Source organism: Drosophila mojavensis, unplaced genomic scaffold, assembly GCF_018153725.1.
Source record: "Drosophila mojavensis isolate 15081-1352.22 unplaced genomic scaffold, ASM1815372v1 contig_36, whole genome shotgun sequence".
NCBI lineage: Eukaryota > Metazoa > Arthropoda > Insecta > Diptera > Drosophilidae > Drosophila > Drosophila mojavensis.
The window spans coordinates 22,981,935-23,004,653 of NW_025318858.1; the positions used below are offsets into that span (position 1 = coordinate 22,981,935).

Below are 22,719 nucleotides of genomic sequence, written 5' to 3' on the forward strand. Positions count from 1 at the left end.
TTTTTTTGTTTTTTTTTTTAATTTTTATAATTTTTTTGTATTTTTTCAATGCTTGCTTTACACCAATGGATTAAATATGTGAATATTTGTTTATATATATATTGATTAACGAGTAATTTGCATAGTGAATGTGCTTAATATGTTTTTTGGCTATATATATATGTATATATTTTATTTATTATTATTTTTTTTTTTTTTGTTAGTGTAAACACTTTTTTTTTGGTTATGTATGTAGCTAGGACTTGCTCCATTTGCTAAGGGTGGGACTCTTTGCAGAGTATCCCAAAAAAAATACTCTAAGGCGAGGAACCTACTGGTTTAACCCACCCCCAATAATATATATCGCGATCGATCAACATTTCCCAAGGGAAATGGAACTGGAATCGCAGCGTTGCCTATACTCTATGTATGTATTCTTTATATGATCGGTATATATATATAAATATTATATACAGATCATATTTGTTATAATTACGTTCTTTAGACATGCAGTACGCATGCTTTTCTTTACGTCTATTTCATATAGATGGCCGAATGTTTCTCAAAAAACAACAAAAAAACAATTTTGTGCCTCTGCCTTTAGCACTGCCGTGCGCTTTTTCTTAGTTTCTTAGTTTCTTCATTTGGAAGCTTTGATTGATTTACTTTTTCAATGCAAATGCATATTTGCTTTAAGATAAGAGATATGTAGGCAACTTCACAGACCTTGTTTAGAGCCAAGTTGTCTTATTGTGTAGTTTTGTTTAAAGTATAGAAATTTTAAATGAAGTGCCAAATTGCCAATTTTTTGGGTACAAAAAATTATTGTGGGGAAAAACATAGAATTTTTCAAAAGCCAATTATTTTTGAAATCAGTTAATAGATTTTTTTTGCTTTTTGCATAACAAATATTTGAGATTTGGATAGATTCTCCTGAAGCCAATTTTTCTTATAAAATATATGTATAGATATTTTTTATAAGATTAGAAAACTTGTTTCACAAAAATATTCTTGCATTTTCAAAAACATTTTTTCAAGAATATAACCCATTTTTTAATCATAATTTTATATAAGGAATGCAAATAATTTTGTAGTTTCAATTGAGCCAATTTTCGAAACAAAACTTTGACTAAATAAATAGAATAAAATATTGAGATACAATTGATAAAAATATTCTTGCATTTTCAAAAATATTTTTATTTTAAGCAAACGTATTTTGGAATGAAAATTTTTAATAATCTGTATAGTTTCAGATAAACTTAATAAGCGCCAATTGCCATAAAATTGAATAAAAGGGGGAAGCTGAAAAAAATGATATGCGAACAGATATTTAGCCATAGGAAATGAATTTGTTGCCGAATCAAGAGAAAATTGTTTGTTACCTTAACCAGTGTTGTAAGGGACGTACATAGTTGCGTATATATGTGTGTCTGTGTGTGTGTGTGTGTATGTAGGTGTGCCTGTGTTGATTGAGATTCTCCAATCCTGTAACTGTCGATTGAACAGAGATAGATTACAAACTATGTAGAGAGATATTACCTATGTATATAGCAATGGATGCAATGGCAATTCCATGCACGCCTTACTGTGGAAAAGTGGTGTTGTGTTTACAGCGTTTGGTAGCTTTTCGGCCATTGGAATGGCCTTTTCGCTTACTCTTGTTAGACAGTGTTACTAATATATTTGCTTGTGCTCGCAGCTATTCGGTTTCACATTTGAGTGCAATACACTGATCGATTTGAGTGAACTTTTTATGGGATTGTTTTTCCTTTGTTTTGGTTTTGAGATCTGTTTTTGGATCTTGGTATTTTTTTTTTCAAGGGTTTCTTTATTATTTTGTTTTTTGTATTATAATAATAATCGTAATTATTACCGGTTCTACATAATTGATGACATCATTATCATAATCAATTTTCATTGTTTCCTTGCTCTGCTAATCATCAATGCTCTGAATTGTGTTCGTTTTGATTTACATTTATACATCCAGTTATACATATATATAAATATATATGTATATATTGGATAATATATGTATATATATTTATTTAGTATATGTAGCGCATATTACACAATGGCGCGTTACATTTAGATATATGATCTCTCGTTTGTTCCGATGGAGATTATTATATATATATCGATCGATTCAATTAAATTACTTGTTTTTATTTGGTTTTTGTTTTGCTGAATAATAACATTTATATTTATATATTTCATTTCTCTTTGTATGTATGTATGTAATTGTCGTAAATAATTGAAGTATACATTTATATATATTTATTTTGTTCCTTTAGTTTTTGTGTACATTTAGATATATATTTAAATTGCATAGCGATTTCAATTTAAATATATTATGTTATACATACATATATATACGTGAATATATATATGTAGATTGATCTCTTAATTATGCTTGCACAAAAAACCTTTAATAGGTATGTCCATAAACATGTGTTTGCCTGTTTATGTTAATGTGTGTAATTTCATGTAATCGTGTTCGTTCGTTTCATGTAATCGTGTTTCTGTTTCTTTTCATATATTTTTAGTATATTTTAAGTGGCCTCAGCCAGCATAATTTTTTCTGCTGGTTTTACAATTTTTTTGTGAATATTTTTTATGCACTTTTTTTTTTTTTTTAAATGTTTCTTTAACACAAATATCGCCAAGTGGCTAAACAGAGATATTTATATTTATGTATATATAAATATTTTTATATATGTTATACACATCGATATTTGTCAAACTTATATATTAGAATTTCATTTATTTTCCAAAAATGTATGAAAGCCTGCGCTTGGTATTTGACTTCGCTTAAGTTGTATTTTGTTTAATTGAAATATACAGCAATATTTTGTATTATATTTTCGCATATACATATATTTAATTTTCTGGATTTTTATTATACATATATATGTTTTCATTAATTACAACACGCATAGTTTTTAATGTGTGATAAATATGCATGTTATATGGATATTCATATTTTATTTTTGTATTTATTTGTATTTGTATATTTTCATTTTCTTTTTTGTTTATTCAAGAAATTGAAACATTTAACATATCGAAATAAGCCAAAGTTTTAAGTTTTCGTACTCCTGTTATAAATCATGTTGAACGTCATATGTATTTCACACTAATCTAGAAACAATGCTGCATCAAGTTGATAGCTCGGAATTCGATCGAGAGAAATGATACGATGAACGCTTTAAGATATCGGCAAACCATATTTAGTTTTGTGTTGTCCATGTTCAGGTCGGTATTTTTCTTAATATTTGTAGTATTTTTTCAGGGTGTCCAATGCTAAGATGTGCGTATTTACAGCCAGTCCAGAATGTCCGTCGGTACGTCTACGTCTCCAGAGTCAGCTTGCGTTTAACTAGGAACTCAAACCATTTTGTATGCAGTTCGTCGGTCATTTAAGTCTGTCCAGATCGGTCCACGGTTTGTATCTATCTGTGCCTGCTGTACTCGGGCAGCGATCGTACCTTGCTCTCGATGGAATTCAGCTAACCAATTGATGCCAGCCTTGTTGGTATGTATTTTTATCCATACTATAATTATTATATTCACTGGAAGCCTCGCTCTCTGTACTCCAGCGGGAGCTGTGATTTGAGCTAGACTTCGGGGTCATAATGTACCGTTTTTGTTTTTGCATAAGCATTGTCAAAATCTGTGTCAATTTTGTATTTTTTAGAGTAGTTTTTTTTTTTAGTTCTTTGTATATCTATGTTACACCATCAATGAAAATAGCTTTAAGAAATGATAACTTCTGTGCCTGAACTACGTACACATACATATCGTATATTGTATGCTTTTATTATATATATAAACATATATATAAATATATTTATATATATTTTTAAACATTTAATTTTTATTACATTATAATAAGTTTTGCTTGTGTTATTTTGTAAGTTCCGTTCAATTTGCTACGCATGGTTGTATGCTTTTGAATATAATATAATTGTATTTTTTTTTCGAATATACATCAATAATAATTGCCTTTTATATACTTTATATACTTTTTACTACAATACATCTAGAGTTTATCGTCTTCTTCATTTTGGTTTAGTACACTTATTTAATTTGTTTTTCGAAGAACATTTGGAAATATTTGGTTGTAATTTGTATTTAATAAACACTGAAAAACCTTTTGTTAAATTAATGGAAAAAACTCACTACTAAATATTAAATTTTCTTTTTCTTAAGTGTTTTTTTTTTTTTTTTACTGTAAACTTTAAATTGTGTTTTTTTTTTTTTTTTTTACTTTCTACCACGTTTATAAGAGTTTTTAAGAGATTTTTGCAAGCCCCAAGTTGTTGTTGGGCCTGCCACAGTTATTGTAATATTGTTTTTTGCTTTTGTGTTGTGTTTGTGTATTTAAAAAAAAAAAAAAAGTATTTAATGAATCTTGTCATTGTAACGAAGGAAATACTAACAAACAAATATTGCGTCTAGTTAAATTTGTTAATTTTTGATATTTGCTTAACATTATTTAGTTGACATTTGGTTTTTTTGTTTTCAAAAAGTTTTTCTCAAACTACAAATAACGCATGTATTTTTTATTTTTTAACACCAACTGCTACAGCAAACTGTTAATTACTTTAATATTTCTCTTTTGTTTATGGGTATTTTTTTGCAGTAATTTTTGTGCTAACTTGCAGCATTTGCATTTAAATACATTCATTTTCAGATACTGCGTTTAATCAACTCAGCTGCTCCTGTTCTTCTGTCCATATAGGAATGTATTATATTTTGGTATTTTTAATATATATTTGTAGTTTTTTTTTTTTTGGCTTTTTTTTTTTTTTGAATATTTTGCACTTACATAACTAATTTGTATTATCTTTAGTCAGTTGTGGATATCATTTGTAGTCATATGTATCATTGTGGCGATTCCGTTGTTTTGTGTTTCGTGTAACGTGTAATGCAGTATTTTTTAGACACCGCACCTAAACCATGTGTTCTTAGTTAAGTTCCTGGTTAACATTTAGCTAATTGTCCATTTGAAACATTCAAAGGGTCATGCCTGAGTGGGGATTTCATTTAGTTTGAATCGTATTTTCATGTGATGTGTGTGTGTCAGTGAGTGTTTGATTGTATATGTATTTTTGTTGTTGTGTTTGTAATTGTATTTATATATGTGTATTTAGTATTTTCTTATCATGTTCTATTGCATGCCGGCGAAAGCATTAATTAACAATTTTGTGTGTTGTTAAAGCTTCGATTTCTAGATGTTGCGCTATCTTCTTCTTCTCCAGATATGTGTGTGACACACCCTCCTAAACTTTTGTTTCGACATGATTCTAGGGGATCGGCGAGTGCGAACGGTTTGCGAGCAGTGCTTTTAGCTGCCTCGAAATCAGATGAGAAATACATGAGTTTAAAGCGCTGGGCACAAACTGCACGAACTCGCTGAGCCTAGTGCCGATGTGGTATTTTTTTTTATTTTTCATTTTGGGTTACTGGATTTTGGTTCGAAATAAATTCTTTTGGGATTTTGGTTTAATGAGAGAACTGAACAAATAGAGAGATTATGTATATATATAGACATAATAACTTGCACACATATGGTTGGTAAAACAATATTTAAATATGTTTTGCTGAAAATTTACACTCAGATATAGTAGTTAGTCCATATAATATAATATAATATAAATATTGACACTCACCATATTGTATATGAATAATGTATATTGTATATATATATATATATTTATAATATATAGAGTTTTTTTCAATATATAATAAACTTGTATAAGTAATTGTCGTACACATCAATAGCTTTTGTATCTGCATTTTTTGTTTTTTTTTTTTTTAATGTTTGGTTTTTAGTTTTTTGTAAATAGAAATTTTTGCGTTTCATTCTTCGTTTAGGTACAAATTTTACATTCATCCTCTTGCGGTATATATATAATATATATATATATATATATAGATGTATATGTCTGATCTTGTATATGTATGTTGTATGTGTGTCACGTGTTGTTGTAGTTGTTGGCATATGTATACCATTTAGTTTCTTTGTTGTTTGTTGTTCTTGTTCATTTTTCTTGATCATCTTTCCCGCTGATTATTTCAAGCACATCGATTAGAGGTTTATATGCACACCAAAAAGTAAAGGGTATTCATATGCGTGGTTTGCTTTAAATGTTTTATGCCAACATCGATAGATAAAATGCATTCATAATTGAATTTAAATGCTTAACAGCTACACATGTATATGTATATATATATAACATATATATATATATATAAATATTTGTCTTGTATATAACACTCAAATTATGTTTCTCATACTTTTATATACGTTTTATATATATTCATGTACTTGATAGAAATATATGTGCGGCGCGCCGAATGCGACCACAAGCTTGAGTTGACCCCAGCCAGAGACGCTCTCAACGGATGACACGGGCTGGTGTGCGAACCCGTTGCAGCATGCTGGCGATGGGGCAAGCTCTGTGGCAGCATTGCAAGCGCTATAAAATTATTTGGTTATTCTTTCACTTGGTGCAATTTGTGCTGAACATAGGCTTAAGATATACATATACATATAGTTCTTTACATATATATATATATATATATATATATATATATTTAAATTTTGTTTTTAGATAATAACTGAACAGTTAATGCGTATCCAACTCTGGCCGACCATGTTGAGCCCTTTTCGAACCTTCCAAGTGCTTAGACCTTTCAACATAAATTGCATGAAAACAATGTGTGTACTTTAATACTAGCTACAACAACTAAATTAGACCCCCGAAACGCTGCAACAAACGTGATGTAAACTAAAGAATTATTATTTTGGTTATTTTTTTGTTTTTGGTTTCATTTTGCTTTGTTGTTTTGCATTTTATCTGCGCGCCTATTTCTTCTTCTGCTCAGCGGACGCTTTGGAGTCCTTGGGAGTGGACTCCTTGGCCGGCCCCTTCTCCTTGGCTGCGGCGGCTGCTGCTGCTTTGCTGCTGCTGGTCGGCGCCTCCTCTTCGGCGGCCTCCTGTGCCTTGTCCTCCTTGAGCGGCTCCTTGGTGGCGCCATTGTCCTTGTCCAGCTCACGTTTCTCGCCCGACGTGTTCGCCGGCAGAGCCTTCAGTATGGCATGCACCTCCTCGGCCACGGCCATCAGCACGAACTCGAACTGCTGGCGCGTGGCCACCAGGCCAGCTCGCTGATCCCTCAGATGCTCCAGTGTGGCGGCAATGTCTATTTCGCGTGCGCCCTTGTTCATGCGTCCCAGCACCAGATCCAACAGTATGTAGGAGCCAGTGCGTCCGGCGCCAGTGCTGCCATGTACCACAATGGGACAGGAGCGACCACGATACGACTTGTTCACCTTGCTGCAAAGCCCAGGAGAGTTAATACAAAGAGGAAATATATATGAGATCCTTAGCAGCTCACCGTCTAAAGTCCAGCAGCGCCTTCGCTTGCGGCGGCACGCCCATCTGCGGCCAGGACAGGAAGTGGAATTGGGTCACGGTGCGTGTTTCGCTAGTGCGCAAGTTTTTCAAGTAGAAAGAACGTACGAGGTAATCATCACACCAGATGTGCTCACTAACCAGGTGAACCTAAGGCGAGCAGAGCTTAGTTTAGTTTTAGTTGCCAAACGGAGTCGGGTGGAGTCCGCTTACCTCATAGATGTGATAAACCTCCGCACCCTCTTCCGGCCAGTAGCGTGCACAGGCCACCTCTCCATTCTCCTGCAGGCGACAGAGGGCAACTATGACAACAGCGCCCTGCTCCCAAATCATTTGCCAAAAGTGCGCCAAGGTCGAGGGCAAAGGCCCCTGGGCTGCCACATAGGCGGGTGCACGAGGATCGTGATCGGTCTGATTGCGGATTGAGATCAAAATATAACGGGAATTAAGGGAATTCGCTCCTAAGTCTAAGTCATCTCTACTTACAATAGTTGATGCATTCACATAGTCCAGTCCCTCGGCATTGGCCAGATGGTTGAGCACCACCCGCGAGTGATCGTAGGGCAGCGGAGCACCGGGTCGATTCAAGTTAGCGCATTGCGGCTGGGAGGCGGCATCTCGGGCGCTGGGTTCTGCCTCGTAGCGGCACAGCGCCTCCCACTCACGCTGCAATCGGCCCTTGTTCCGCAGATGATCCTCCATATATGACTGCAGAAAGAGGGTTTAAATTAGAGGAAACAGTTCTCGATTTACCGCACTCCCATAGGAGTAGACAGATGGACAGACAGATGGGTGGACAGCAAGGCCCCATTAACTTCATCAAGGAGTACAAAATGGGGCATACTTAAAGCAGGTTCCTTTCTCTACTCACCAGCACCATGTGTCCAGTTGAGATGTCCATGTTCGTCAACGCTGGCTCCTCGCTCCATGATGACGTGCTGGATCGTGATGATGGCGGCCGGCCCTCGTTCTCCTTGCTCAGCGAGGTGATGCGTCCGCTGTGGGCCTGATCGGTGCCAGCATTGGCACCACCACCGACACCACCACCAGCGCTGCCAGTCGTTGTGTTGCCATTCTTTCCGGCCATACGTGCGCGGCAGAGCTCTTGATAGTCTTTGCTGCAGCTCTCCGCACCCGACATGCCCGTCTGCAGGCCGCCCAGCTTGTCGCGTTTGCGATCGTGCCGCCTGATCAGAATGAGCGTCACAAAGATCACAATCACAGCCGCGGCGCCTGCACCGGCGAACATGTAGGCCATTATGTGGGTCACATCCGGCCCCTGCTCGGCCAGCTCAATAGGAGACGCAGAGATGCTCGAATCGCGCAGATCCTTGACCCGATCGCCGACGCCGGCGTGCAGCACATAGAAGCCGACGCGTCGCTGGATGTTGTTCTTGACGCCGCGGTTCTCATTGATGTAGCGAGCTACATCAGCGGCCGTCTTGCGCTCGGGGTTGTTTGAGTCCACCCGGAAGCTGACTTCGTGCGGTTGAACGCTGCAGAGCATTGAGATGATCAATGATGGAATGAACAAAGTTTTCAGCAATTATCAATAGTAATTGAGACCTAATGGTCATAGAACCTACGTTAAATAAGAAAAGTATCCCTGCATGTGTAGTATTTGCGCCAGCTCATTCATGATGCGCTGCCCATCGTACCAACTGTCAATGCTGTGTGGAAAGAGAAAGAGTTGAATTCGGGAAATTCCAGTTTGATTTTGGTTAGCTTGAGCTTACGGGTTCTTCACGAACACATGTGCATATTCAGTGTCTACGGTGTGCGGCGCATGATCCTCGTCCGAGTGCTGCTCCTTGACGACCTTCTTCTTCTTGAACGGCTCGTTGACATCGCCGCCCTTGATGTGCGCGGGCAGCACCTCCTTGTTGACATCCTTGGCATGCTGCGGCTTCTCTGTACCCACCTGGTTGCTCTGCTCAGAGGACGGTGGACCCAGCTGGGGACCCGGCTTCTTCACATCGAGTCGCTCGTGACGCGCAAAGCCCAGCATGTTGGCCAGCAGCGCTTGCTTGATGCTCGCTGGCTCGTCCGCCTGCGCCGAGTCCTGCTGCAGCTCGTCCTGCGGCACCAAGAGCAACCCACCCTCCGTGTAGACGCGCTGGTTGTGCAGGGCGCGCGGATAGCTGTTGGATGCCAGCATGGCCTCCTCCTCCAGGGGTGTCAGCGAGTTGCGGCGCAAGCTGGTCTCGAACGCCAGCTCCTGCTCCTGGACATTGACGTCGTTGTCGCTGGGGCGTCTCTTCATCAGCTCCGGCTGGGCAGCCAGCTGAGCCAACGGCTCCTGGGCCAGGCCCTGCTCGTTGGCCAGTTCGCGGAAGAAGGAGTGCTTCAGCTGCTGTCCCCGACGCTTGAACGGCGCATAGTTGTCCGGGAAATAGAGCTCACTGGACTCGTTTAGCTCATCGGGTAGAAAGGCGGGTGCTGCCGACGGCGGATCCGGGTCCTGAGACTGCGACTGCTGCTGTTGTTGCTGCTGCTGCTGCTGCTCCACAATCGCCTCCAGCTCGTCCATGGCATTGGCTGGCTGTTGGTTGCGCTGATAGGGCTGCGGATCGGGCTCGGAGGCGGCCAGTATTTGGTATAGCTCCAGTCGATTGTGCGGACTGCCCGCCTTCGAGTTGGCGTCCTGCTCGGCCAGTCGCATCGCCATCCGTTGCCGTTCCGTGTCCAAAAACGCATCCATCACGCTCGGAAGCTCCAGTTGTGAGTTCTTCATGTGCCCGTCCAGCTTGCCAAAGTGCTCCAGCTCGCTGGGATCGTGACGCAGCCGACGGCGATCCTGCAGCTGCAGCTGATGGAGGATGCTATTGAAGCCGCTGTCCTGCGACTGCTTCTTGTGCATCGCTGGATAGAATTGCGCTTGCTGCCTGGGCTGCGTCTGATCCAAGTAGTCCACATTGCTCAACTCCAGCTGCTCCGCCTCCGGCGGCGTGAATCGCACATAGGCTAACGCGCTCGCCGGGTCGCCATAGTCGGGTGGCGCTGGCGCCAGGTTGGCGCAGAGGTTCGGCGGCAGCTGCTGTTGGCGCTGCAGCGAGAAGAGCGCTCCCTGGATGCGGCACTGCACGTAATGATGGTCCCAGCCTAGGCCGGCGCCCTGCAGCTCCTCCAGCATGGTTGCCAGCAGACGTGATTGGTCCTCGGTGAGTGGTGTCCTGCGAACAGAGAGACAATACAATTAGCCGGTCGCACTCGCATGCAAATTGCGACAAGGATAATTACTTCTCAATGTCCTCGACGTCAACTCCAGTGGTCGGAATGCACTTCCCAAAGATGTTGTCTGCGGAATGCAAATTATGCGCAATTTTAATAGGCCATGTAACTGCATTAATAGCGCGTGTCTTACAATGACTGCAACACAATCCCCAACCACCGCCTGCGGAACACCCCCGCATTCACTCATTCACCCATCCACCTGCCACACACACAACACATTGGCCACCTTTTGTTTTCACCCTGATTTACGAGCGTTTAAATGCATATCCTTGCCGCTAGTCTCGAACCTCATTTGCATAATGTAAATGCGGTCTGGGCTGAAAAAAAACTGCGACTGCGGCTCCCAGCTCCCCATATAATAAATACCTCGACATGTGTGTGAATACACTGATAAAAAATTCATTAAATATTGTTTGCGCTTTGGGGTGTACCGTCAGTCCTGAGCGTTGCTATGTTCTCTGAGTCTGTTTTCAATTTTTCTGAGTGCAGCTTAGGTTTCACACGAACTTTCTAAGCGTGGCCGTCGATACACTGGCAGAAATCTAGCCCAATTTGATTGAGTCAGCCCTGACCATGGATTTTTTGCAGAATTTGTCTTTTTGACATGTCATATCAGATATGTGTGTGAATACACTGACAAAAATATTCACTACTCACACACTATTTTTTGCCTAGCTTAAATAAACTCACAAAAAACAAAAAAAAAAAAAATATATATATATATATATATATATAGTATAATTTCTTGTCTCAATACACTGATAAAAATATTCTCCACTATTTTTTTTTTTTATACCATCTGCATCCTTCTTGGCTTCACCGCCTTTCCTTTTGTCTCCTTTCCTATTCAATACAAAGTCTATAGCAAATTTTTCCAAGTGCAGTTTCCCCTTTTACATTTGAGCGCGAACATTCTTCGCTTTTGGGGTCAAACAATTCATTCTATTTTATTTTCTTCCCTTGCCATTTTCACTATTTTTCGCAGGTTTTCTTCTTCTTCTCGCGCAGCAGCTGCAGCTGTTGCAATTGTTCTCAGTCGGCCCCGCCGTCAACGAAATTTCACAGCGCTTACATAAGTAATTGAGTGTGTTCTCGATAATGCACTGTTGCTCCCATCCCCAAGACCCCGAGTCCTGCCATGGCTCCCCCAATTGTTTTGGGGCTCCTTTTCTGGTCCTTCTTTACGCTTTTTGAATGCGCTTCGCTTTGAAGCACTGGGCAAATACGAAAATTTATACTTCAGGCCGGGACCAGCGGCTGGAAAATGAATCCCAAAACTCAGATGCGCCTGCTGCAATTTGACCCATAGAATGGCATTTTTTTCCCACTCAGAGCGGTCCGAAGCGCATTTCTGGTCATTGCTCGCAATCGCCTTTCCCTCTGAGGAGGTTGTGTGTGCCGTGTGTGTGTGTGTATGTGCGTGTGAAATCGTTTTGTGTTGCAGCTTCGCCTGCTATTGAGCACTAAGTGCTATCGAGCACCCTCGGGCTGTGCAGTTCACGTTTCACTTGGATAAAGCACCAAAGCCTGTCATTAGTTCAACTGTTCAGATGCTCAACCAAAATGCTCTTAAATAGAAACGTTTCCAGCTGCAAGTTTATTGGAATTAAGTGCAAGTCTCTAGGCAAGATTTGTTTCTGTTTTTGTGCTAGAGCAATTGGGTAAGAATTGTTGAATGCTCGGGCTCTCTTTGGTAAATATGACACCTATTAGTTTATTATTGCTTCTTTTTTTAAAATCTGAACTTTTAACTGCCTTCCTCTAAACACTAACCACTCTCAATAGAAAATATATTTATTTTTATTATAGCACATCCTCCAACTATATTTGCACTCTCTAAGAGGCAAACTTTGGGCCATTAACGACAAATAACCCGGAGATATGCATCTCTGCCTAATCCTCACCCATTTTAAACATCATACAATATTTCTGCACAGTTGATAAAGACACTGGCTGACACTTTATAAACACACACAATCAGATATTGTTGTTGTTGCTGCTGTTGCTGTTGTTGTAGTGTGTATATGTATATGTATATAGAGTTAATCGACTGTTGTCGTTGATATCTGAACTTACCATCGTAACAGACCTCGGAGTGGGGTATGCAAAGCGTCCTAACAAACTGGCAGCCTGTAAGCAAAACAAAGAAAGAAATCCACATGAAAGAGTTGTTAGCACAATGTAGACGAAAGGAAAACCAGGAATAATGGGCACAACAACAAGTTTCAGTTAAGACATAATAATGTGGTAAAAGCCAAATCAGCATTACCCCCGTAACAAGCAAACGCTGGCGAGGCACAGGCACCACCCGAATCACTCGAACCAGCAGCGACGGCGGCAAACGGTTTAGAGTTCTGGCACGTCGCCATTTTGTCGTTGCCTGTTTGCGGTTGTTGTTGCTGTTGTTGTTGTTGATGTTGTTGTTGGTGTCATGTAGCACTTGCTTGGCTCTTGGTTGAATAAACGCTTTTTATGAGCATGTCTCACATGACACACGCCACACACACACGCACCACATCACTCACACACACACACACGCATCTGTACCCACAGCAACAGACAAACTGCAAAATATCCCGACAGGATCCCCAAAAATGCTTCTCAGTCAAATAGCTCTGCTCACCAAGCCATTGTTGTTGCTGTTGCTGTTGCTGTTGGCTGTGACGTCAAGACAAGAGACTGAAAAATGTGGCACTTTCTTGTCGCCATCTTCGACGGGGCGCACATGAGCCACCAGCTCACGTCGCCCACGTCAACGCCTGCCATTACACGCGCAGAAGACAGCCGCTCGCAACTCCCACTCCTTGTTCAAAAACTTTGTTTCTTTTTTTTCTGTTTTGGTTGTCAACACGAAACACGCTGCTTTTGGCTGCGCTTGAACTTTTCCCTGTTGACGCACCAACATTTCTTGGCCATTAATTAAGCCGCAGTAATTTGTGTGCGGGCAGCCGTGGGTTAGTTTCCAACCCACCAAAAACGCTGCTGCCCCTCGCTCCCTCTTTCCCTCGCTCTCTCTCCCTCTCTATCTCTCTCTCTCCGGATCTAACGACCCCACATTCATTCCCAATTGCCAGCGGCCTCGCGGACTGAGCACTTTAGGCGTTTGTTTTTTAATTGTTGTATAATTGCAGGCCGAGCCGAAAATTAATCTCTTGAGGGCCACTTTACATGCCCTGCCATCAAATAGAAGCGACCACAGTCAACATAATTTGGTTTCTTGCGAGCAACTAGAGCGATGGAGACTGAATAAAGCATAAGCAAAATGTTGACTTTGGTAAGAAACTAACTAGTTAGAGAATATAATAAATAATATATGTAATTGAAATTAGGAATTGCAGGAAAATGTTTGTGGAACTGTAAACAACTTTTTAATCATTGTATTTCAATGTTGCCTGAAAATATTTCCTAGATCTAGAAAAAATACCACAAAAATACCAAAAATATGATGTCAAGCCACAACGCAAATAATAAGTTCATCGAGACGATTTTTGAACCTAAGCTTTTTTATTTTATACATACAGATATCTTGAAACCTGATGCCGATTTAACTTTTGTTTCTTTAGAAATAATTATAATTTTTTTAAAAACTGTTTCTACCCAGCTGCAGGGTATTCGTTAGTCGTTCACATTGTAAGTGCACTGTATACACTTTGTTTTTATGCTACTGGCCTGAACCTTTTTTGATAAGCGCCCAAAATAATATGCAAAATTTTTAGCCGTTTTCACGCCATTACAAATTAAGTAGACCGTATTTTGTGGGTCTGTTAAAAAAGTGTTGCCTAATTTAAGGCGCAGGGGAAACAAATGACTTCATCCGTCAGTCGAGGTGAATGTAGATTGTGGAATGTGGCTTGTGGAATGTGAAATGTGGCTACTGAAAGCAGTCAAGCAGCCACGTTAAGAGCCAGTGCAGCCTTTTGAACATGCCACGCATTTTATTCTTATTCTGGTCAGGCCATCAAATGTCAATTTGTGGGCAAGTTTATTGCACACTCAACTGCAACATTGTTGGCCCATAGCTGCCGTCTGTCTGTCTGCGTGCCATTTCTAAAGAATTTCACGACTTCTGTGTCAACATGACAGATTGAAGCGCACTCCGTGAACGGAGCCCAAACTGTCAATAAATGTGAAAAGTGCTTGTCAATAGCTGTCAAACGAGGCCAATGTGGCACGTGTCTAGCTGCCACTTGCAACACGATACCCAGCAAAAATTCAGTTTTCACAGTTCAAAAGCAATTTTGTTGCCAGTCTAATTGAAGCTGGCCATGGGAATGGGCATGGGTATGAGCATGGGCTAGCTAAGTAGACTGGCTGCTAGCTGGCAGCTGAAGAGCTGAAGGGCTGAAGAGGAACTGCAGTTAGACACCAACGCAATACTAGCATTCCAACAATAATTTATGCTATAAGAGCAGAAGCTTAACTCTGACTGTATCCCAGCACTATATCTTGTTAAACCACTCGGAACTCTCTACTCTACTACTACTGTGGGCTGTAGCCTTTGTTATATTATAAGAGAAGACACTCCACAGACTGCTACACTGTATCATGGGAGACCACTCGGAACTCTCGACTCGGAGTGTAGCAGCCAGTTTTAGTTAAAAATAGACCTTCGTCTCTTGCAATAATTTATACTAATTGGGAAAGCCCTTCCGAGCACTTTATTCTAACTGGAGCTATTTATGTACTTCCTTAACATAGATAGCTCGGATCCCTTTGCCTTCAGTTTATTTACCGGAAATTTTACCTTAAAGATTTACAAAGGATCAGTCAGTCTAGCTAGCCTAGACTGTTGCACACATTCTATTCCCTTCAGCCTACACTTCTTCACTCTCTCAAGCCAAGCCATTTGAGTAGACCAGAGCTCACTAGCTTATCATATTGTAGTATACCATTCAGATAAACATACAGCCGACAATTTACATGCTGCACTCTAAACTACCTACTCAGTCCAGCTGGCTTCAGTCATTCAAGCTCTTAGCCCACTTCCACTTTATAAAGAACACAAACGTTTGATGGGCAAACTTACATCCCACACTTTATGCGCTCTGCTCCTCAGCCCGCTGCACCCACTTCACCATCCTTTTTTCCGGCTGTCTGTCAACATTTGGTTGGGACGCGTAGTAAAACAAATCACGCCCAACATCAAAGCCCATAAGCAGTGTCCTTAGCCAAGGCTCATAAATATGCAGGCTCATGTCCAGTGTCGGCACGGGTACGGGCCCAGCCCGGTCCGACCCGTTACCAATGTGCTTTTTCCGATAAGGCGCAACGTGGCGTATGCGCAATATTCCACACTTCGCACTGTGCCACCTACACCGAAATATGCTTGGGGCGTGTGTAGTTCGCTTTGTGGCCAGGCACCAAATGGAGCTTGTTAAATGGCCGGCCAATAAACCGAAACGAGGCTAACTGCTTTAAAAGCACGCGGCAAACGCGTTGCAGCAGCCAATTGCCCCATTACGTGCATTCACTCTTTGCTTTCGTTCTCCCCCACCTTTTTTGTAGTGCTGCAAGTTTTATTTATATTTGCACTCGATTTGCTGCAAAAAGTGCGTGAATCCGTTGCAAGTGGCAAGCAGAAACAGAAAAAAAAAAACACTGTGAAGGCTCTTTGAATTGATATAGCTCTTCAATTGAGTTTTAGCGAGTGTTACTGAAGTAGACAGAGAAAGTAGAGAGAGAGAGAGAGAGAGAGAGAAAGACAGAGAGAGAGAGAGAGATAGAGCTGACAGATTGATAGACTGAAGCATGCTACTTAGGCTATATAATTTATATGATAATTTTCCATTCGCTTGACCTGCTTTCTTTTATGAGACTTGCGTAACCGGCTCTGATATAGCTTGAGTGATGAGACGATTTTCCTCTTTGATGTCGTTCACTGTTGTGCATCATGTTGAGGTGGCATTCGCAATCATTTGCAATCTTCGACTGCAGCATAGCATAACAAATCAAAATCAAAGTGCATATCAATGGTAAAGTATCAGCTTGTGCTGAAGCCGTGGCGGCTGGCTGGCACGTTCATTACTCATTCATTGTTGCCTTTGTGGTTACATCAATTCATGTGATTGATACGTTGGCGCTACAACTCGAGCGTCTGTCAACGAGCTGTAAAGCGAACCAGAAACCAGAAACCAGAGAAAGACTAGAGAGCTCTAGAGAGCTCTAGAGGGCCCTGTAGTGCCAGCTGAATGGCAGCTGGAGGGAACTGTTCAAGTTCTTGTCAGTGGCTGGGATGTCTCTATGGCAACGCAGCCACATTATTTATTTTTCTTCACATAAATTATGCTTACGGTTACGACTTTGGCCGTTTGGTAAGCAGCGAACCGACCCCAAACAATTTAATAAATTCAGCCGCAAGATGAAATTGAAAATTCCACTGCCTCCAGCCACTCGCAGGCAACAGCCAGAAGCCACTGCCACGTCCACAATTGAGACGTATTTTTGATTGATGTCCACGGTCATATGCGCAAGCCTGTTGCGGGTGCCAGCGCCCAGGCTCCAATTTGCAGGTCCCAGGTCCATGTCCAGGTCCAGGTTCAATTTCTGCTCCGTCTGGCAGCAAATGTTGTTTACTTAGTCGCTCTGTGGTTTCTGCCCTGCTTCGCTGTTATTTGCTTTCGGGTCAAGGAATTTTCAAAAGATTTTTATTTCATAACCACGTTTGTTTTTTTCCATTTTCTCGCCCACTCTGCACCCCCCCCCTCACCCCCCCTGTCGACCGCAGCAGCGACACGTGTGAGCGCTGCGGAGGACAAGCGTCCGGGCTAACGTGCGGTATGTGTAATGTGTGCAAAATAATAAAAAATTTGAAAAAAATGTGAATAAAAGTGGAAGCCACAGCATATCTTGTGGCTCGCATACAGTGGGGCAGCTTGTCAGTTTAATAAGTGATATTATGCAAAAAATATGCCCAGCAATATTTTATGTGAAACTGGATTAAGTTGTCAGTTAAGGTCGCAGACAACATGCTTAATAAAATTCACAAATTTTTAATGTAAACAAGAAAATAGGAGAAAGCAATTTATCTCGCCTAGCAACAAGTCTCCAATTGAATTTCGCAATGAAATATTTTAGAGCATTTCTCAAGCTTAGGGGATGTACGCGAATATAATTGATGACTCCACAAACAATTAGAAATGAATTTGTTGCCCCACTGTGCGGACGTGCGTGTACTTTAATGCGAGTTTTTCTGCCATAATGATGTTGTTCCAGGGGCATTCGCATAAAAATGCGCTGACAACGTGTGTCAATGGCTAGGGCTAGGGCCACCCACAAGGATAACAGAACATGACCAGGATACTCGCACCGGGGCCAGCATAACTGTCAGAGGGTCGACAGAGACACAGAGCTACAGAGACGCACGCACACATAAAGTGAAATAAATAATAACAGGGCGACCATTAATCGCGACAAAGACAAGAGCCAGGAGCCGAACCAAAGAGGAGCAAATCAGAGCAGAGCCAAAGGCAATGTGAATATATAGCAAAGGCCAGAGACAAGGGGAGTGCAATGAGAGGCGTGCACGGTGAACTGGGAAGACAGAGAAAGAGAAAGAGAGAGGGAGAAGGTGAGGGAGAGGCAGAGCTACCTAAACATGCTATGGGAAAAATGATAGACACAAAGCTCTGCGACTGCGGCAGCTCGTTAAAGGCCAACATAACAAGACACACGAGCCGCCAGTTACACCCCCTCTCTGTCTCTCACTCTCCCTATCTGCACTACCAATGTATTATGTCAAGCATTTAATGCCTTGCCAGTGACATGCGACACGCAGCGCGATGCCTGGCAAAAGCAAACAAACAAATAAAACATAATGAACCCAGAACTGAGAGTGAGTGCAGTGCCTAGCAACCGAGCCAACGCAGCATCCAGTGCTGTGCAGCTGTTTACGGGCACAGCTGCAGCTTGACTAAGAGAAAAACAAGCTGAGGCTGTTGCCGAGAGCATAATACTCTAATATACTTATAATAGATGTGCGATTTAGCTACAATGATATGTGCGATTTGCTGCTGATTACAAAAACATATGTGACGTTTGAATATTCAAATTTAAAGAAATATAGAAAATAAATATATAGATATAGAATAGAATAAAATATAAAAATAGAAAGAAGACAAATATTAATTAAAATATTTACTACTTTTACATTGGCTACTTATTCTGAATAGAAATGCATTAAATTTACATTTGATTAACCTTCGAGAATTCAAGAATTAACTATAAGCCTATTACACGTAATATTTATGGGAATATTCGATTAGATTTAAAGCAGCTTTAAGGTGGAACTGACTTTAAGATGATTTCGCCTGAGTCTTTTTCTAGTTCTAATACGAGGGCCAGCACATCGTAAAGCTGCTCTCAAGAATATCGCCTCTCGACGTATTTTTGGGCACCTCTTGGATTTGTCTACAGTTGACGATGTTCTTTTTTCTATCAAATGACCACACATTTAAATTTTGATTTTATTAGGACTTTTTACAGATGAATATATCGATTGTTTTTGTTACCTTAGCTCGCTATACTAAGGGCTCTGGAGCTCTGTAATGTAAATATTTAGTTGAAATAACTATCAACTAGGAGTGCAAGCTCTACATATTCCTAAAGTTTGTCTTACATAGTCTTTGGCACACTCTTTTATCTATGAGACATCCGTAGGCACTCCAAAATTAGATCTATTTAAATATGCCAAGCCAGTAGATTAGGTTAGTATAGCCATATATATAACATCATTATCATGTTGTGCACATTGACTTATAGAATGCGCCGACCCCTCTTGCTATAGAGCACACAATAGACATAAGCTAAAACGTATGCAGCTCTCAATGTCGTTTAAGCTTAGCTTTAGCCACGTTTCGTCTGGGGCTTTTGTATTTCAGCTTTATGAAGTGTAAATAAGCGGCGTCATTTCGCCTCCATCAGCAGCTCGGCCATACTTTTTCGCACTGCTTGACTTTATGGCTTTCAGCTTTGGCGCTCCGGCTCGACTCGCCCTACGTTTTTTTTCCTTTTTTTTTTTCGTTTTTTTCCCTTTTTTGTCCAGCTAAGCAGTTTTTCATTTTGTATGCTGATTTATGCACACTCATTTAATTCATAAATTTTGAAATGTTTCGGACAGAGTCGACACAGTCTTGGCTGAGTGGCCGTCGTGAGCCCGACCCATTTGCCTTAGCGCGTTAAGCGTTGATTTATCTAGCGGAATTTGTTAGCCCGAATTCTTGGCCGCAATTAGGTTGCACTTCAAATGAACGTGCCGGATGAATATAAACTTTAAATTTTTTTTTTTTTTTTTTTTGGTTTGCGATTCAATTAATTTTGTGTGTGTGTGTGTGTGTGAGAGCAACAAGCGGGCAGATTAAGCACATAAAACGTGTCCTTGGCAGCTTCTTGCTCAGAACCAACACGCACACGCACACACACACACTCACAGAGTCGGCTAACCACAGTGCACTGAGGGATAAACAGCAGAGACCACAATGCATATACAGCTGATGGCTTCTATTTGTCTTCGGCCTACAGGGACAGCCCCTTAAAGTGACTAAAACGGTCAAGCTGCCCGACCCACAAGTTAGTTACTTAGCTATGAACTTTGCATTTATAATTGAGAGCATTAGCAAAAGTTGGAAGCGTGAGCAAAGGTCATGAGTAAAATAAATATAATTAGCTCTCTGAGTGGGCCAGAAATATCCCTTTTATTTACTCTCACACATTCGAATGATATAAGATATGCTTGTGCTCATTAAATGCCCTATTCATGAATTATTATGACTTTCCCTATTCTCATTTGTTTGGATAATTGTTTGAGTGCTTTTATTTGAAAAAGATAACAATTAATGCGAAATTTATGACATCTTATTCGCATGGAAAAACTTCCATAATTACTCAGACATCATTTATATTCTAATTGCGGCCATAAATATTCATGTTAAATGCCTTCTTTCCGGCAATTACAATTGTCATTTAGTTTTGTCTATTTATCAAACAAATTGATAAGAATGGAAAAGCTTGTATTCAAAATTCGCAATTTTTTTAGGGCAACCTATCTCTGGCCTTTCCCAGAAGTGCAGCTGCTTTGTGAGCTGCATTTCTAGAAATTATTCGTTGTAAATTGCATAGAGAAATGTTGGCCTCTGGTCTGGCCAAAAATTCTGGGAAATTGCCATTAAGAAGACGTATACGTATTCCCATTCACAAATGCAACTGCCTGCAAATGCGAAATGGAAAATCAAATCGAATTTCCAGCTAAATGCCTGATTGCTGGCCTCAAGCGCCACGCTCGCCCAATGCTCAAAGGGATAGAATACCTGGCAGGCCAACGTGCGTCAGCAAAGGACCTCGAGTCATGCCTCGTCTGCATAGTGGGGGGGGCGGAAAAGAGGCTTACGGATAATTATGTCGAGCTGTTATACTTATCTATCTCTAGCAACAGTCTTTGCAGCATTGCAATTGGCCTGAGATGGCTCTCAGGTCGAAACAAATCCCACAAATACCTGCTATAAAACCATCTAAGCTCCACTTCAAGTGATTTAATTAAATCTAAAACGCTTCACGCTTCAGGCTTCACGCTGGCTCAAATCGTGCAATTAATTTGCTTTTTGGCAATTTGCCATTAAAACGTAATGCACAAATCTTTATTGTTTATAATTTCGTGCACATTTTTCAACGAATTCATTTCGTTTTGTTTTCGGCCTTTTCTCAATTAATGTTTTTGGGCCGCTTTTAATTTGTGCTCGTTAATGGTCTGGCCCCGACCACGCCCCGCGTCCGTCCTCAATTTCCTTAAGGCAAAAGAATTGTTCATGAATTTTCATTAATTCGCACTGTGCACTGCTCAACGCCCTCATTTACTTAGACTCTTTTTCTCAACTCTGCTTTGTTCGTCTCCCTCTCTCTCTTTCTATCTCTCTCTTTGCCTCACGTCTGCTTTGCCTTTTCATTTCGCTGGCATAAAAATTCATTAGAATTTTTGCATAAATTAGTAGCAACAAAAGCGAGCAACCTGCTCTGCCTGAAGGCAGCCAAATGAAAAGCAGGACGCCCCGTCAAATCATCGATAACAATAACAATTTATCGAGAATCAGCAAAAACTTTACTTCGAAATTTAATCTTGGTCTGCAAAGCGTTTAAAGCTTGTATCGATTGCAGATAATGAAAAAAGTTTTGCTTGAAATTATGCAATAAGCAGAGGGTAACAGCTTCAAGTTTTTCAGTCACTTGATGTGGAGAAGATAAGGGGAAGATATAGCAGACTCTGGTTTGATGGCCTCGATGTAAGAGCTGAAGACATAATAGTTTTATGTTTAAGTTGCTTTTCAATAAAAACTTAAAACTCTGTAGGCTAACTTACAATAAATTGTTCAAGGTTTTGTATTAAGATGAATGAAGGTCGATTACCAGCATATCTATTATATGTCAAACTCCATTAATGTCAGAGATTATAGGATAGAAAAAGGCATTACTTTAAATACAAGATACAAGATACAAATACAAGATTATTAACTCTTCATATCTGACATGTTTTTAAATTTCAGTTTCCCCTTTTATTCCAAAATTGATAAATATCGACTTACACACTTTATTTGCAGTGGGATGCACTGAACATTAACATGAATAAATATCAGCACAGTTATTACTAGCAGAAGTCTGTAGATGCAATTTCTGCAGAAAGCAAATAGCCAATATATTTGACTTTCATTTTAATTAAAACTTCACATATAATATATAATATATGAATATTGATTTGCCGACTTTACCCGCTGAATATTTGTTATACATTTTGGAATCAATTATCTCTCATCTGTCTCTTACGAGTGAAAAGCTGTCAGCATCTTTTTCACATACTTAACTCTCGTTTAAATGTTTTTACTTTACAATCGATAAACGCTGATTTACACAGTTAGTATTTGTATTTGTAGTACCTTATCAGATCTCTCTCTTTCTTTCTTTCTAATCATACGCTTTTCGCGACGTTTTGTTAATCCGAGGCTTACCCAGTTCATTTTTACTTCACCTTCACCTTTTTATCTCTCCATTACACAAGACCCAAGTCGCTTGGGATACTTTGGTTTCAGCTTAACTTATTCAAAGGGAA

The 22,719-nt window shown here is 40.3% G+C and overlaps 1 protein-coding gene across 1 annotated transcript in view; it reads right to left on the reverse strand.

Moving 5' to 3' along the window:
• Positions 1 to 2,673: 2,673 nt before the first annotated feature.
• Positions 2,674 to 22,719, reverse strand: part of LOC6577585 (receptor-type tyrosine-protein phosphatase N2) — a gene marked incomplete at its 5' end in the record, with an annotated part of 29,525 nt that continues 9,479 nt past the window's right edge. Inside the window, 9 exons of the mRNA XM_044008495.1 lie at positions 2,674 to 7,319; positions 7,381 to 7,547; positions 7,611 to 7,808; positions 7,884 to 8,105; positions 8,269 to 8,893; positions 8,984 to 9,067; positions 9,134 to 10,570; positions 10,638 to 10,695; positions 12,708 to 12,761. Of these exons, the coding sequence (XP_043864430.1) occupies positions 6,848 to 7,319; positions 7,381 to 7,547; positions 7,611 to 7,808; positions 7,884 to 8,105; positions 8,269 to 8,893; positions 8,984 to 9,067; positions 9,134 to 10,570; positions 10,638 to 10,695; positions 12,708 to 12,761 (3,317 nt within the window). The remainder of the gene's footprint in view (positions 7,320 to 7,380; positions 7,548 to 7,610; positions 7,809 to 7,883; positions 8,106 to 8,268; positions 8,894 to 8,983; positions 9,068 to 9,133; positions 10,571 to 10,637; positions 10,696 to 12,707; positions 12,762 to 22,719) is intronic.